The following is a 13,965-nucleotide window of genomic DNA, read 5'->3' as shown; positions in this document are numbered from 1 at the left end:
AAGAAACAACGCAGGGCTCCTTGTTTGTCTAGATCTGAAGGGTGTTTCTGACGGCCGACATCTTTCACAGGACTGACCCAGCGGGAAAAGGCGGTGTCCAACGTCCAAGCAGCCTAGACCCGGAAACCCAAACACGTCGACGCATTGTAGGGAACATGCCGATTCCAAGTCTTCGGGGGAGGGGAGTTCCTTGCATTTGACATCGCCTCGACTACGTTTACCCCGCCAAAGCTCACCAACTGTCACGACATGAACGTCCGACTACGCTCCGAACCACCGTACTCTGGGCCGCAACACGGCTTTCGGCCATTATTTTGCCATTGAAACGTTCAGAGAAGTGCGGTGAGGGCCTCATATTTGTTTCTCCAGAGTTCCACCTTTGGGCAGAGACAGGCAAGCCCGAGCACGCCTCTTCGCCACTAACCTTGTCTAGGTCAGATCTAGCTCGTTCACGAGGGTGGTGTCTACGCAAACTAGTCATCCGCAAGTTCCCAGGTGCCTAAATCCGGTTCGGAACCTGGCCTCACCGCATCGCTGCCCGTCATCATTACCAGTCTATTTGTCTTTAGTGACATGCAGAAACATTCTTGGAGAGGAGTGGCTGGAAGTCCTCGTTTCCGAAGTGGATTTCTGCCCAGATATCTCACCTCGCCCCGTCTGAATCTCGCAGCATACGGAGATCTCCCGCAGTCTACAGGATCTAATCGGGATGACCGACATCTCGGTATCCACCAGCTTCTCGCTTCTCAAATCTTTGGTAGACTGACCTCACAGGACGATGAACGATGCCTAATACCAATGTATTGAATGGAACCGCCCAGTGCCACCCCTGCAGACGAACCAGTTCTTCAGCGCGCCATTCCAGGCGTTCCATTCACCATGCCACTCTCCACTAGCAATGTCTCTCCCATTAGCGGGACGAAACTAATTAACGGATCACAGACGATCAATCAGCGACGGAGAGCAAGATACACCACCCATTGGCTTTGCTAGACAACCACACGACCAAGCAGATGCCAGCCCATGATCAAGCGTTCCCTCCCCCTTCAGGTTCCCGGTTTTACAGGCTGCCAGCTAGTCCGAGGTTCGACATGTGAGACCCAAAGACTGGTGATCACTGGGGTTTATCTGTCCAGAACAGTGTATGGGATATCTTGCTTATCTTTGCCTAAACATAGTGGTGTGCTTGCTCAAAGATGTACTCCGTAGGCGTCGCTTGCTTCACAGAGTAAATCAGGGGGCGGTGCAGTACCGGCGTCTTTTCGAGTGCTTTGAGACACAAGGTTTATCAGAGTTCAATGGTTCGAGCTGAAGCGGTTCATTTCTTTGGCGCCTGATACGCAGTTCGGATGACTCGACGAGCTCTCAAAATATTGTTTCCTCTTTGGGAGAGGCGAATTATAGTGATTTGATATCTTAAGTATGCATCCATGATTCCTCGTTCTCGTGTAAGACCCGTAACGTTACTTTTGTTCCCGGGCACGCCTTGTTGCAGGCGCCAACAGAACTCGAGACAGTAATGTAGAAGGTTATTTCTGCTTGGATCTTGCCAAGTGTGGGTTTTGAATGCACAGACAAAAGTGTCCAGAGTGCGGGCTCGGCGTGTAATTTGCTTTTCGAGCAAAAAAATTGTGTGGTGCATTATTGTCTTGACTTTTTGAATGTATGGTGTTTCGAGACAACGCCTCAACAAATTCCCTTTCTCAAGCTATGCGGCTAGACCCAGACTCTGGCTGCGGTTCATTTGACGAAGGTGTGAAGCCTTTTTTTCTTCGAATATCATACCACTTGCCGTTCTTTGTTAGCCCGAGGTAGGGAGGGAGAGAGAATATGTCAAAGGAGCCAAGGGGCATGTGATTGATATGTTGCTTTCACTGCATGATGCGAAATCAACGGCCCGAGAGTACTCGCGTAGTACTGCAGCATCCTCTTCTCATGATTATCGATCTGCACTGCTGTCGTCGGCATTGTCAAAGGCTTGAATGCTGGGATTGAGTTCTATTGTACTAGCGGTTGTTGTTCTCAAAAGGGCAAATCAAAACGCTCGAAAACCTGCAAAGTCTTCCCGGAGCATTCTGTCTTGGACTGCAAATCTGCTAGTTTGATAGAGGTCTGTTATATCTTTCTGTTCGTTATAGATGCCAACATCCTGGGCAATGTGAATCTGAGTTTGTATAAAGTGGATTGCAGCCACCGAGAACTCACCCCCTATCGCACCACTACATACAGAAGACACTCCAATGGATGGCCAATAGACTGGTCCTTGATTTCTAAGTCTTGCCGGATGTTTGAGTCGCATCTTGTTTCCCTTAATGCATTTGAACTCCGTCTCGGACATTTTGTCGGTTGTAACACTACGCGCCCCAATGCGTGCAATGAACACCAAATTGACAAGACCTCCTTTTGGAGATCTCTTTGGAAATACTTTGCTAACCTGTAGTCAGCCATGAGCCTGTTAATATCTTGTGGAACCCGTTAGTCTGCCGTATGAAAAGCTGCAACTCATTCCCTAACGAACCAAAGGAGCAAGACACACGAGAATTTGCGAGCTAGACTTCGAGGTCCCAGAGGCGTATGTAAACAACAACTATTAGTTCAACTTGTAGAGAGCTCGGGAGTACTTTTGCAAAGATGTGCCTTCCAGGGAGCAGGCTGAATATGCAGCGAGCGTGTGGGCCACTTATGTCGTGTCTAATCCTACAGAGTCCTGGAAGAGCGAAGCGATCTGAAGTGTAGGTCAGACAGTTGAAAGTGCGTTTCCGAACACAGAGAAAGGGGTAGTCTTCCGACTAAGAAACGGAAAATGATGGCCAATCGTCAGAAATAGCGTCCTTACGCCCAGCTGCCTAGAGTAGAAGTGCATACTTTGCAGATTGAATAAACATGGTAATTGCTGTGGCATTTCTACTTTTTAGCACGCATGATGCAGTTTGGTGGGGGCTGGAGTTATGACAGGCGGTCCGGATGATAGAACTTCTAAGGTAATTAGGATTTGTCCAAGCCGAAGTGAATTATGCGTTTTGATGATAGATTGGACATCTGACAGTCCCATTGTGAGAGGAGAGATAGCCTGATCGCAATGATATAAAATAGGCAATCCATGAATCATGCTTTCTTACAAGTATTCTAGGAACCCTCTTTGGTAGCAAGGTTCTGTCGCCAATAATGCCAAAATACGAAGGGAGATGAAGGCATCTAGGAGTCAGAGAGATCTACCAAAAAACGCTATCAAGCCAAGCTCATACTCACTTCGACTACCTGGAGTAGATATACTGGAGAGAAGAGAGAGATCGAGGGGGAAACATCGGATACGAGGGTCGGCTCTCGAACTCGCGACTTCTCGACCTCAAGACTCAGATTGGTGAGATAGTAGATAGTAGCAGTTGGGACCTAGGGAGTGTCATGAGGATGATGGATCCTGAGAGTTGCATGATACCATCACCAAAAATTACTAGTAGACAAATATTCAAGAAGGGAAGCTGCCCGCTATGGAGTCACTTTGGGGACTGCTCGCCACTCAAGGCTGCCCATCTAGGCACTCTAAGGATAGAAATTTAGAGGCAAAATCATACCTTTCGACCGTCGTCTACAACGGGCGATGCTTCCTTGGAGGAATAATTGCACTCCTGGTCCGTCTAGGGGCTTCCCACCGCCCTATCGATCGCACCTGCTCTCAAATACGCAACGGGCCTATGGTCATCTATCCATACTCGGTGATTCATTCCGTCACGGAGAAGAAAATGCTATTGGTTCAGCATGCGAGGCATACTGTGATGTTATTGACAGTTTCAAATTCTTTATACATCTTTCAACACCTACAATTCTTATGCCTATCGGCTACGGATCACCTGCCAGATTCACCTTTGTCACTCCTCCCATCCGTACAACAAAGTTTAAGCAAACTCGGCCTCATCAATGTTTCTCAAAAAGATGGTGTACCACTTGACGAGGTTAACGTGGCCCTTGACGCTAGTCTTCTCATCAACGGTATGAACACCAGCCCACTCGTCGCTCTCAGGATCATATCCAGGAAGGAAGCGGAAAATGTGCTGCGTCAGGTCCCAGTAGTACCGGGTATCCGTGTTACCCGTCATGATACCCGGCGAAACAACAATCTCCTCGCCGTAAAGGGCGCGCGTGGTGCCCGACAGGATTCCATACGGCGTCACGCCCTCCACCGACGTCGGTGTCACGGGCGCGGGCTCGAGAACTTTATCATTGCCCTTGAGCGTGATGCTCGACGGCGTCTCGGCCTCGTCGTCGAAGGCGTGGAGTGTGAGATTGTACTTCTCCGCGACGGGGCGCACAATGGTCGCGAGCTTCTCCTGCACGCTAGACGTCTTGTCGCCGACGTTGACGCGGTGGTTGACGACGGCGCGGACGCGCTCCGGAAGGGCGTTGATCTTGACGCCGCCCTCGATGATGTCAGTCGCCACGGAGGTGGTGAAGAGGTACTTGACCTGCGGGCCGGCCTTGGCGGCCTCCTTTGCTAGGCGGTCCGTCTTCTTCTTGCACATCTGCTTGCTGGTGTCGGCGGGGAGAAGTCGGCGCAGGTTGTCGGGGAACTCTGGCGCGTACGAGGCGCCACACTGGAGCTTCTCGAGGTACGGGTTTCCGGAGATGAGCTCGGGGGCGTAGAGGTTCGCCTCGATGTGCGTGATGAGCTCGGAGAGGATGCCGATGCCGGTGTGCTCGGGCGGGATGGAGCTGTGGCCGCCGGGAGTGCGGACGATGACCTCGACGTCGATGTAGCCCTTCTCGGCCGTGCCGGGAATGGCAAAGGTCTGACCCCACTGAGAGTCGAAACCGGATCCTTCGTCGACGATGATGGCGGCGCCATCCTTGCCGTAGCGCTCTAGTAGGAAGGGTGCGAGATGTCCCGCGCCGCGCTCGCCGGAGACCTCCTCGTCGAAGCCAAAGGACAAGACTACGGTGCGCTTGGGGGAGAAGCCGGCGTCGATCAGCAGCTCGACAGACTCGAGGATGCCGATGAGGGAGTTCTTGCAGTCCATGGCGCCGCGGCCCCAGACGTAGGTTCCGTCGTAGGCACCGCTCCAGGGCGGGTGCGTCCAGCTGTCGATGGTGGTGGGCGCCACGGGGACGGTGTCCTGGTGGGCCATGAGGACGGTGGGCTTGAGGCTCTCATCGGAGCCCTTCCATGTGTAGAGCAGGCCGTGGGTGTTTACGCGCTCGAGGCGTAGGGTGTCGTGGACCTTGGGGAAGGTCTTTGCGAGGTAGGCGGAGAAGGGGAGAAGCTTGTCCCAGCGGTCGTCGGCGCCGACGGGGCCGTAGTTGTCAAAGGACTCTGTGGGGATCTGGACGGCCCCCGAGAGGCGGGCGACGGTCTCGTTGCGGAACTTGGGGCTGTCGAGGTATGAATCCAGCTGGGTGAGGCCAGACGAGTTCTGGGTCGGGAAGAGAGGGTCGACCTGGCGGCAGGCATTAGCGGCGGAAGAAGCGCCGCGGTGATGGCCGTGGCCGAGGAACGGGATGGCCGAGGCAGACGGCTTGTGAAGGTAGGCGAGAAGGAGGGCGGCGGGGATGAGGGACCACCACGCGGTCCGGCGGCGGCGTGGTTCCGGAGCTGTGAGCTCGGGCGCCGGGTGCGCGAGGGGGAGCTTCTCCGACATGGCGACTATCAACGGCAGTGTGAGCACTCAATTGAAACGACGCTGTGTGATGTGCCAATACTGTTTGCTGCTCACTTGTGTGCAGAACTTTGGGGGCGCGGGGTGGGAGGAGTTGATGTGAGTGAGTGAGAGTTGAGAGTGAAGATGAGAGTGAGGTTGAGAATGAAGAGATGAAGTCATGGAGGAAGACGCGACGGGGTCCATCGGTGGTGTGCTACCCCATGAGTATGACAAATGAGACGAATAAGTGCACGGCGTGTCAATCAATGGCCTCCCCCCGATTTCCCCGCCGTTTCATCCGAAATGGCACTCAAAAAGCATCTCGAAAGCTCCGATCCTTCGGCGCCGCTATCGCAACTGGCAATGGACGGCATGACGGTGCGGATACCTCACCTCAGGTTGATAACGATATCGGGATTTCTGCCCACTCATCTCCAAGTCATCGAATCTTCAACTCCTCATGCGGGGCTCAAAGGCGTTGTGCAGCTTCCGGATTGGGACCTCGTCGGCTTCAATCGGCTGGCCTCACATACCACCCGGCCGGGATGTTGCTGACCGGGCAGTGGGATCGCCTTCCTTGCAGCTTCTCCTCGGCTATTCGATAAAGCTGAAGTTTGAGCTCTGCTCGGCTCTTTGGCTGAATCCAGGATAGCTTCCATTCGTTGCGGCCCCCTGTATCGGAGCTTTATCATTCGGATTGGGATGTTATGTGGGACTCGAGCGTTGAGTTAAACCTCACCGAATTGTACGGCATCACGGGTAAGGATACAGCGACGGCATCACCAAGCCGAAGGTAACGTTCTTCAGCAAATCATCATTATGGACGTAAAGACTGGTGGTATCTATGCAATCCGCTCATTTGCTGTTCTTCAGCCCCTCCGTTCGCGTCCGCGCAGCTCTCAATAGAGCCCACGCAACCAGCCGGTACACAATCACACACCCAGCCAATGCCGCAATGTTGACGTTCGGATCCACGTTGAACTTGTACAATTTCAGCACGTCCTCCCCCGTCTCCACCGGACAACGTCCATCCGGCAGCCTCTGCCCGTCCTCGCACGTGAACGTGACCGACCTTAGGCTGTATGGCGCCAGAGCCCGCGTCCCGTACCTGATGGGCGAGAGGTAGTTGAAGATCTTGAACAGCTCCGGCATATCGATGGAGAGAACACCCGCCATCGTGTTGGCAACAGACAAGATCACCGACGTGAGGTTCACGGCGAACCCCGTGTGGTTGAAGAGCGTGTTGAACATGATGCCCACCGACTCACCGCACGAAACGATGCCAAAGCACGAAAACACGCATACGAAGTACATTGTCACCGTCCGCGGGAACCCCACCGCCAAATCCGCGAGCACGCCAAATATGAGGCAGCTGATAATCTCAAAGGGGAACTCGAGCACAGAGTACGCCGCCAGGAACGCCTCAACGCTGTACACCCCGTCGTCGTCCTCACGGTAGAACACGTCGCGCTCGGCGGGGTAGACGGCGACGTTTTGCAGCATGCCCACAAAGTAAAAGGCGCCAATCTCCTGCACGAAGCCCATGCGGTTCTGCACAGAGTAGTAGTCGTTCTTGAGCGGCGCGAAAAAGAGGGCGAGGACGATGCCTAGGCCCACGACCTGCATGATGCGTGCGAGGAGGAGCGGCGGTTGGCGACGGAAGTTGATGAGGCCGCGGTGGACGAGGAGGGGGAAGGCGACGAAGAAAGAGGCGCGTTTGCGGACGAGAGCGCCTAGCTCGGCTGGGGTCGCGAGGTTTGCCTTGTTGAAAGCCAAGGCTTTTCGAGGGTGTTCAACGTTGGCCAGCCCAGTTGATGAGCGAGTGATTGCTTCATGCTCCTGGCTCTCGTTGATGCTGGGCAGCTCTCCCGTCGTCTTGACTGCAGGCATCTTTGCATGTCTCTGCCATGCGCCAATCAGAGCCTCGACTTTTTCCCTGCTCTCGGCCTCTCGTGTTTCTTGTTGCAGATTGATCGTGACGAGATCAAGCGCAAAGTCGGCCGGGTTAGTGTGAGCAGGACAGGTGAATCCCTGGCGCTCAAAGTAGGGCAGCATCTCCGTCGCCGATCCGGCATACGCGGGCGATCCTCCACGGGCAAGCAGCAAGACGTTTCCAAAGTGCTTGAACAAATCAGATCGCGCCTGATGAATCGTCAGGATCAGCGTCCGGCCTTCATTGGCGAGACCCTGCAGGACCTCCATGATGGAACTAGCCGTGAAGGCGTCCAGCCCGCTCGTCGGCTCATCCAGTAGTAGCACGAGCGGGTCGCTGAGTAGCTGTACGGCAATGGTGACTCGTCGTTTTTCGCCCCCCGAGATGCCCTTGACGAGCTCGTTGCCCACGAGGTTGTCCGCGCAGTCCTTGAGACCCATCTTCAGCAAAACTTCCTCTGCACGCTTGGATTTCTCGTCGCTGCTCATGTGGGCTGGAAGACGTAGCCCCGCAGAGAACCGGAGCGTCTCTCGTACCGTGAGAGACGGCAGGAGAGCGTCGTCATCCTGGCAGACATACGAACACACCGAGCGAATGACCGAGTTGGACGGTTGTGCGTTGTTGAAGGTGAGCTTTCCCGACAGCCTATAGCGCGTGCTGAGGCTGCTGGGAAGTCGCAAAGACATGGCATTGAGAAGAGACGTCTTGCCACTTCCCGAGGGACCCATGATGACGTTGAGCTTTCCTGCCTCGAACGTCGTACTCACTGGATTAAGGATCGTCTTGGTTGGAAGCGTCTTGCCCGAAGCTGCCCTCTTGTCCAAGGCTAGAGCAAAGTCATCCAGCCCTACGTCGATAGTGCGAATCTCGGAGATGGAATGCGTCTTCATCTTCTCCTTGCCGGCTGATAAATCAGTGTCTGAGACTCTAGCACGAGCAATAGTCATCTCTTGCTTAATGTACTGGAGTCCGATGGCGGATAAGATGCAGAAGAAGACGATAAACGCAACAAGCACGACAATGGGCCTCCATATCCAATTCTGCGGAAACCCGAGGGACTCCATAATGAATCGACCAGTGTACTGCACGCATGCTGGGTTCGAGGCCCCGCCATCAACCGGGCAGTCGTAGAACGAACCCTCAAACTCGTTACCACAATAGGCGCCAAAAGTGTAGAACTGGACAATGTTAGCAAGGCCATGCCGGAAGCTTTGTTGTTTGGACCTACCGAGTATGTGATCCATTTGAGCCAGCGCACATACACTGGAATCGAGTTCGCTTGAATGAACATGCCGCAAGCCATGCTCTGCAGGGTAAACACCATGTTGGCAATCAGACTCGCACCAGGAAAGTTTCTTGACGCCGTGACACATGTAATTGCGCACGTCACGGCAATATAGTGATTCAGCACCGTGATGGCGAAGAAGATAAAGAACTGGCTGGCATCTCGTTCAAAGCCGCCCATGAAGTAGAAGATAATGGAGAACAGGAACGGGACGGGCAGATCTTCAGTGAACAGCCGCGCCAAGCGGCGAGAGAAAAGGAACGGGATCGCATCGACGCATGATTCGCTGTGCTCGCGATCGTAGGTTGGGATGTCGACTGTAAGTCGGTAGACCTCGAACATCAGAGTCAGGTATCCCTGCAGGCCTGCCGCAGTGTAGAGCGCGCCTTGGCGCGAGCGGATACCCGAGAGATCTCTGGGTAGGTTGTAGAAGATGTAACCCGTTACGAGGGCCATGAGAATCGCTTCTGTTGTTGATGCCAGCATTCCCATCGGGTCACGGTATGTGACTTTGAATGTTCTGTTGGTCAGGACTCGTAGTTGTCTGGTGTACGATGCGTGTTTGTTGGTCTTGGAGGTCAGATTTTTCCCACTCGTTGTGCTCTCAATAGCCTTGTCTGTTGGCGCAAAAATCGTTTTGCTTTCGTGAATCCATGCTTGCTTCAGCTGATTGACCCGTTCCGTTGTCTCCTGCTCTAGTTCGGGCGTGCGATTGTCTATGGCAGCGATGTCGATGACGAATTCCGCAGGGTTCACAAAAGGGGGCAGCTTGAAACCCAGACCCTCGAAGAATGGCACGCAGTTCTTTGCAGGGCCCGAGAAAACCGGACTCCCCTTGGTGAGAATGATGAGGTTGTCGAAGAGATCCCATATTTCCGACCGAGGTTGGTGGATGGTGGTGATAATGGTTCGCCCCTTGGTGGCCAGCTTCTTCAGCGTGCGCATCAATTGAAAGGCACTCGTCGCATCTAAGCCAGTTGTCGGTTCATCGAGAAAGAGAACCGACGGGTTGGCCAGCAATTGAACTCCAATGCTGACTCTCCGCTTCTCGCCTCCAGAGCATCCCCGGTGCTGTCTATCTCCTATCCTTGTATTGGAACATTCCTTGAGACCGAGTTCCAGAATGACCTCCTCCACGATGCGAGCGCGCTCTTCAGCAGTTGTCGGAGGCGGCAACCTCAGGTCGGCGGAGTACTGCAGCGTCTCGCGCACAGTCAGCGAGGGCAGGAGAATATCCTGCTGCATGACATAGGCGTGCCGCGCGTTGTGAATGCCCTCATTGCCGTTGAAGGTGATATGGCCACTTTGGGCGAGTCGCGCACTGATCATGCGCTCCGATAGCGTATTTAGTAGCGTTGTCTTACCGGAACCGCTACCGCCAATGATGGCTGTCAGTGTGCCCGGTTGCAGGGAAGCATTAACGTGATAAATCAGATTTTTGGAGCTTGGTTCAGGGTTGAATTTTGACTTTGCCAGCTCGGGGTAGGTTGCAGGGTCCCACCACGAAGGCGAGGTGTCGACGGTGACAGTTAAATCGCGTATCTGTACATCAACGGCTCCGACGTCGTCGAGGGAGATGTGACCGGCGCCAGAGAGCGAGAAGCGCCCGGCGTCAGGTTGCTCATGGACATGTGGAGTGGTCGATTTCTCGATGGAGCTTTGGCGGTCAAATTTGTCCATCTCGAGCCTGATTGCTCCGTCGTCGTTTGAGGTCGGATTCGATGTCGAAGACATGGTTGTGGGCGATTCAACCGCGGCGAGGCAAATGATGAGAAAAATACGGCCACTGCGGGCGCATGCCGGTTGGCACTGGCTGCGAAAGCGGACGACCGCTTCTGATCAGATTTGTTTCACTGCGACAAATCGATAATAGATCTCTCTTGAAGATGCAACCAAGTCGACAGCGGTGAGCCGGGCAGAGACGCTCTGACGTATTTGCCTCCAAAGACCGATGGGGTGGATATTAGAGGGACTAGATTGACCAGCGGGATCTAGATATCAAGCCGTGAGGCGAACGGAGTAGAGAGAAACGGTCTCGGGCGGGAAGTTGAACAAGACAAAAGCCAAACGAAGAAGAAACGCCATCGGATGGGTGAAGATGACAGACGCCACGAAGGGGATAGAGAGGATGACATGGACTTTTTCTTAGACGAGCGGTTCGGTGGACGTTGGGTCAAGTGCATGCATCCGCATGAGTGGCATGTAACCTCAAGCCGAGGGGTTCAAGGATCGCGCGTGCAGGACAACACCCACGCGGCCATGTCCATGCCCACCCTTCGTAGCGTAGCTTAAGCGTTCTCTCTTTGACATTCTGGCTAAGCGACCTTGGCCGGCGAAGCGAGGGCGGATACTCACGCAAGCGAGCCCAGGATGTGTGTTACTGCAGCTGCACGTTTTCACTAAACGTCCCCCACAACCCTCCCCCACCTGTCCCCGAGGGGTCAGACTGACAATTGTGTACAAAAACTTTCTGTACGAATACTCAAGCAAATATCTGTTCTCGCCTGATTTCGTGCTGATTCTTTGAAGGCTTGGAAGATTTGAAAGTTGTTTGTGAAGGATTAGTGTGATAAATCTGGAGGCTGTGATGCGAAGGGTACGTACATCCTTGACTGGGCAGAGTAACTTGAGGTCGTCGAATTAAACGAGGTCAGTTCTGGCTCTTATCGCCCCATATGTCAATGCTTGCTGGTATGCGATATTGATGATTGCCAGGCTTTCAAGCAACTTGTTACAAGTGCTTCGTATTGACTTGCCAATCGCCTGGATGCGCCAAGTGGGCGCAGGAACGAGCATCAGGACCTGGTGAGCTGGAGCAAAAGATTCGGTTATTGGTCAGTAGCATTCGTACTTGAGCGTTTAGCGACATTTGATGGTGGAAGCGGAAAGCAATGGCGCTAGCATGGATGATGGGCGAGGCGAGTAAGAGTATCCGCACGGATGGTTCCAATACCGGTACACATCACCTCGTAGAGTCGTAGCAGGCCCTCTGTGCCTCTTCACTTCTCAGCTCTTAATCTCACATAATACCAACCCCTGTTGTTGATGCTTACGCCCTGCATCCAGATAACTCAACCGGCATCGCAAGTGGCCTGCTCGAGCGACATCAACTCCGGGGAAGTGCGAAAATTGCAGTAGCAAGAATAATCCTGGGGTCAAATCATTGGATGTCAACATGGAGTCCTTTTTGAGAACTTTGATTCTCATCTCGAAGTAAGTTAAGTGTCAATTTGGGGACATGAGGGTCATCATAGGGGCGACCTTGGGGGGCCACGATGTCACTTGCTTGTCAGCCTTAAAGGCGGCAAATCACAGTCCCGATTGGTTCCCGAACCTTACTGCGTAGCTCGCCAGGTTTCTTGACAACGATGCCGTAGGGTAGTTTGTGATTTGTGAGGCAATATACATTGTTTGTTCATGGGTATCTGTAAGTCTGACGTTGTGGTGTTGTAAGAGACGCAAATTTCCACCTATATCCGATGACCAAAGTTTGTTACTGGATGTTGAAAGATGGAATTAAACTTTCGACATCAGTATCCGCTCAAGCTAAATCTTTAGAGTAAATCAGTAATATGTTTAAGTAAGCTAATCGAACAGTGTAGAGGTACCAGAGGTGTATTTCATTGTGTTCATCACTCGTGGTCATTCGTCTCTTCAGGGCGGGCTTTCCTTTTGAGCTCTCAATGATGAAGTACGTGCATTAGCGTTAAGAAGATCAGGCAACTGTGTGAAGTACTTGCATGTGGTCAACGCTTCCACAGATCCATATTAGACGGACGTATTGGCAAACTGATGCCATTGACATGTGGTTTGCCATCAATGCTATCATTCGGGTTGAGTGTTGCTTTTCGACACCTTTATTGACCTCGCGTCCTGCTGGGCTGTCTTCGAGTCACAAAATTATTCAGAGGATAAGTTCACAGGGCCTCTTCATAGGTTATTTCAACCAAGAATTGCGAGTCGGCGCTACCTGAAGCAATGGAGGAAACTTGGATAATTCAAACATCACTCCGAAAAAACATAACGACACCAGAGGACACATGAAATGATAAATGTACTAATTTGACAACAAGAGGTCATCATTGTGAGGAGCCTATACTGCCGGAAGGTAGTCTCAATCAGTAAATGACTGGCCAGTCCGACTCCCACCGAATAAGGTTGATACCCAACAGAGCAGCATTGGCGCTGTTGTAGTAATGGTACACAAACACATCAGCATCCGCGTCCGTAAACACAGATGGGTGACCAGGCCCATAGATGGAGCCGTGAGTAGCCATCACCTCAGTACCGCCGCCATTCAACATGCTCACTCCGTTACGATCGGTAAATGGGCCCGTCACGCTGGTAGACCGGCCGACCATGGTGCGGTAGGTGCTCGAGGCGCCCTTGCAGCAGAAGTCGAACGACACCCACAGGTAGTAGTAACTCCCGCGGCGCGTGATAAAGGGCGCCTCGATGGCGCCGTCGTTGACGGTGCGACGGGCAAGGGAGACGAGGTTAGTACCGGAGCGCTTGCCGGTGCTGGGGTTGATGGAGATCATCTTGATGCCCGTCCAGAAGGAGCCAAAGGACAGCCACCAGTTGCCACTGGCGTCGACGATGAGGTTGGGGTCGATGGCGTTGTAGTCGACGGAACTCGAGGATTCAATGACGAGTCCCTGGTTCGTCCACGAGCCGGAGGCGCCGGTGGAGCTCGTGGCGAGGAAGATGGCGGACTTTTGAGAGCCGAAGGTCGACGCTGAGTAGTACATGTAGTACTGACCGTTGCGGTAAGAGATGTCTGGGGCCCAGAGGTTGGTGTCTCCCCCCGTGTAGGCGGTTGTCCACGAGGCGCCATTGGGGAAGGCGGCGCCGGCGTCACGCCATACGGTGCGATCGGTGGACGTCTTGAGAGCGATGTTAGTTCCCGTGTGGGCCATGAGGTATGTGCCGCTTGACGTCTTAAGGACGGACGGGTCGTGGACATTGACGCTGCCGGAGACGGCACCCGGATTCGGGTACGCTGCGGAGACGCTCGGAATGGCGGATAGAACGGTTAGAAGACCACCGAGCAGACCCTTCCATGTTGGCGCCATTGTGAATTGTGAAGCTCTTCGAGAGTTTCTCAGCTGGTACAG

The 13,965-nt window shown here is 53.4% G+C and overlaps 3 protein-coding genes across 3 annotated transcripts; all 3 read right to left on the bottom strand.

Moving 5' to 3' along the window:
• Positions 1-3,893: 3,893 nt before the first annotated feature.
• CTAM01_09898 (peptidase family M20/M25/M40) lies at positions 3,894-5,630 on the bottom strand (the record flags this gene model as incomplete). Its single annotated transcript, XM_060525914.1, has 1 exon — positions 3,894-5,630. One exon carries the CDS (start codon positions 5,628-5,630, stop codon positions 3,894-3,896), a length of 1,737 nt encoding a protein of 578 aa, XP_060379423.1.
• Positions 5,631-6,485: 855 nt separating this feature from the next.
• CTAM01_09897 (ABC transporter) lies at positions 6,486-10,582 on the bottom strand (the record flags this gene model as incomplete). Its single annotated transcript, XM_060525913.1, has 2 exons — positions 6,486-8,741; positions 8,792-10,582. 2 exons carry the CDS (start codon positions 10,580-10,582, stop codon positions 6,486-6,488), a joined length of 4,047 nt encoding a protein of 1,348 aa, XP_060379422.1.
• A 2,384-nt stretch (positions 10,583-12,966) lies between these two features.
• On the bottom strand, positions 12,967-13,923 carry CTAM01_09896 (glycosyl hydrolase family 43; the record flags this gene model as incomplete). The annotated part of the gene is made up of 1 exon (XM_060525912.1): positions 12,967-13,923. One exon carries the CDS (start codon positions 13,921-13,923, stop codon positions 12,967-12,969), a length of 957 nt encoding a protein of 318 aa, XP_060379421.1.
• Positions 13,924-13,965: the final 42 nt, after the last annotated feature.

Source organism: Colletotrichum tamarilloi (assembly GCF_030869305.1).
Source record: "Colletotrichum tamarilloi strain Tom-12 chromosome Unknown Scaffold_42.1, whole genome shotgun sequence".
In the NCBI taxonomy this organism is placed as follows: domain Eukaryota; kingdom Fungi; phylum Ascomycota; class Sordariomycetes; order Glomerellales; family Glomerellaceae; genus Colletotrichum; species Colletotrichum tamarilloi.
Note: the sequence above shows the minus strand (reverse complement) of the source record. Positions and strands in the feature narration are given on the sequence as shown.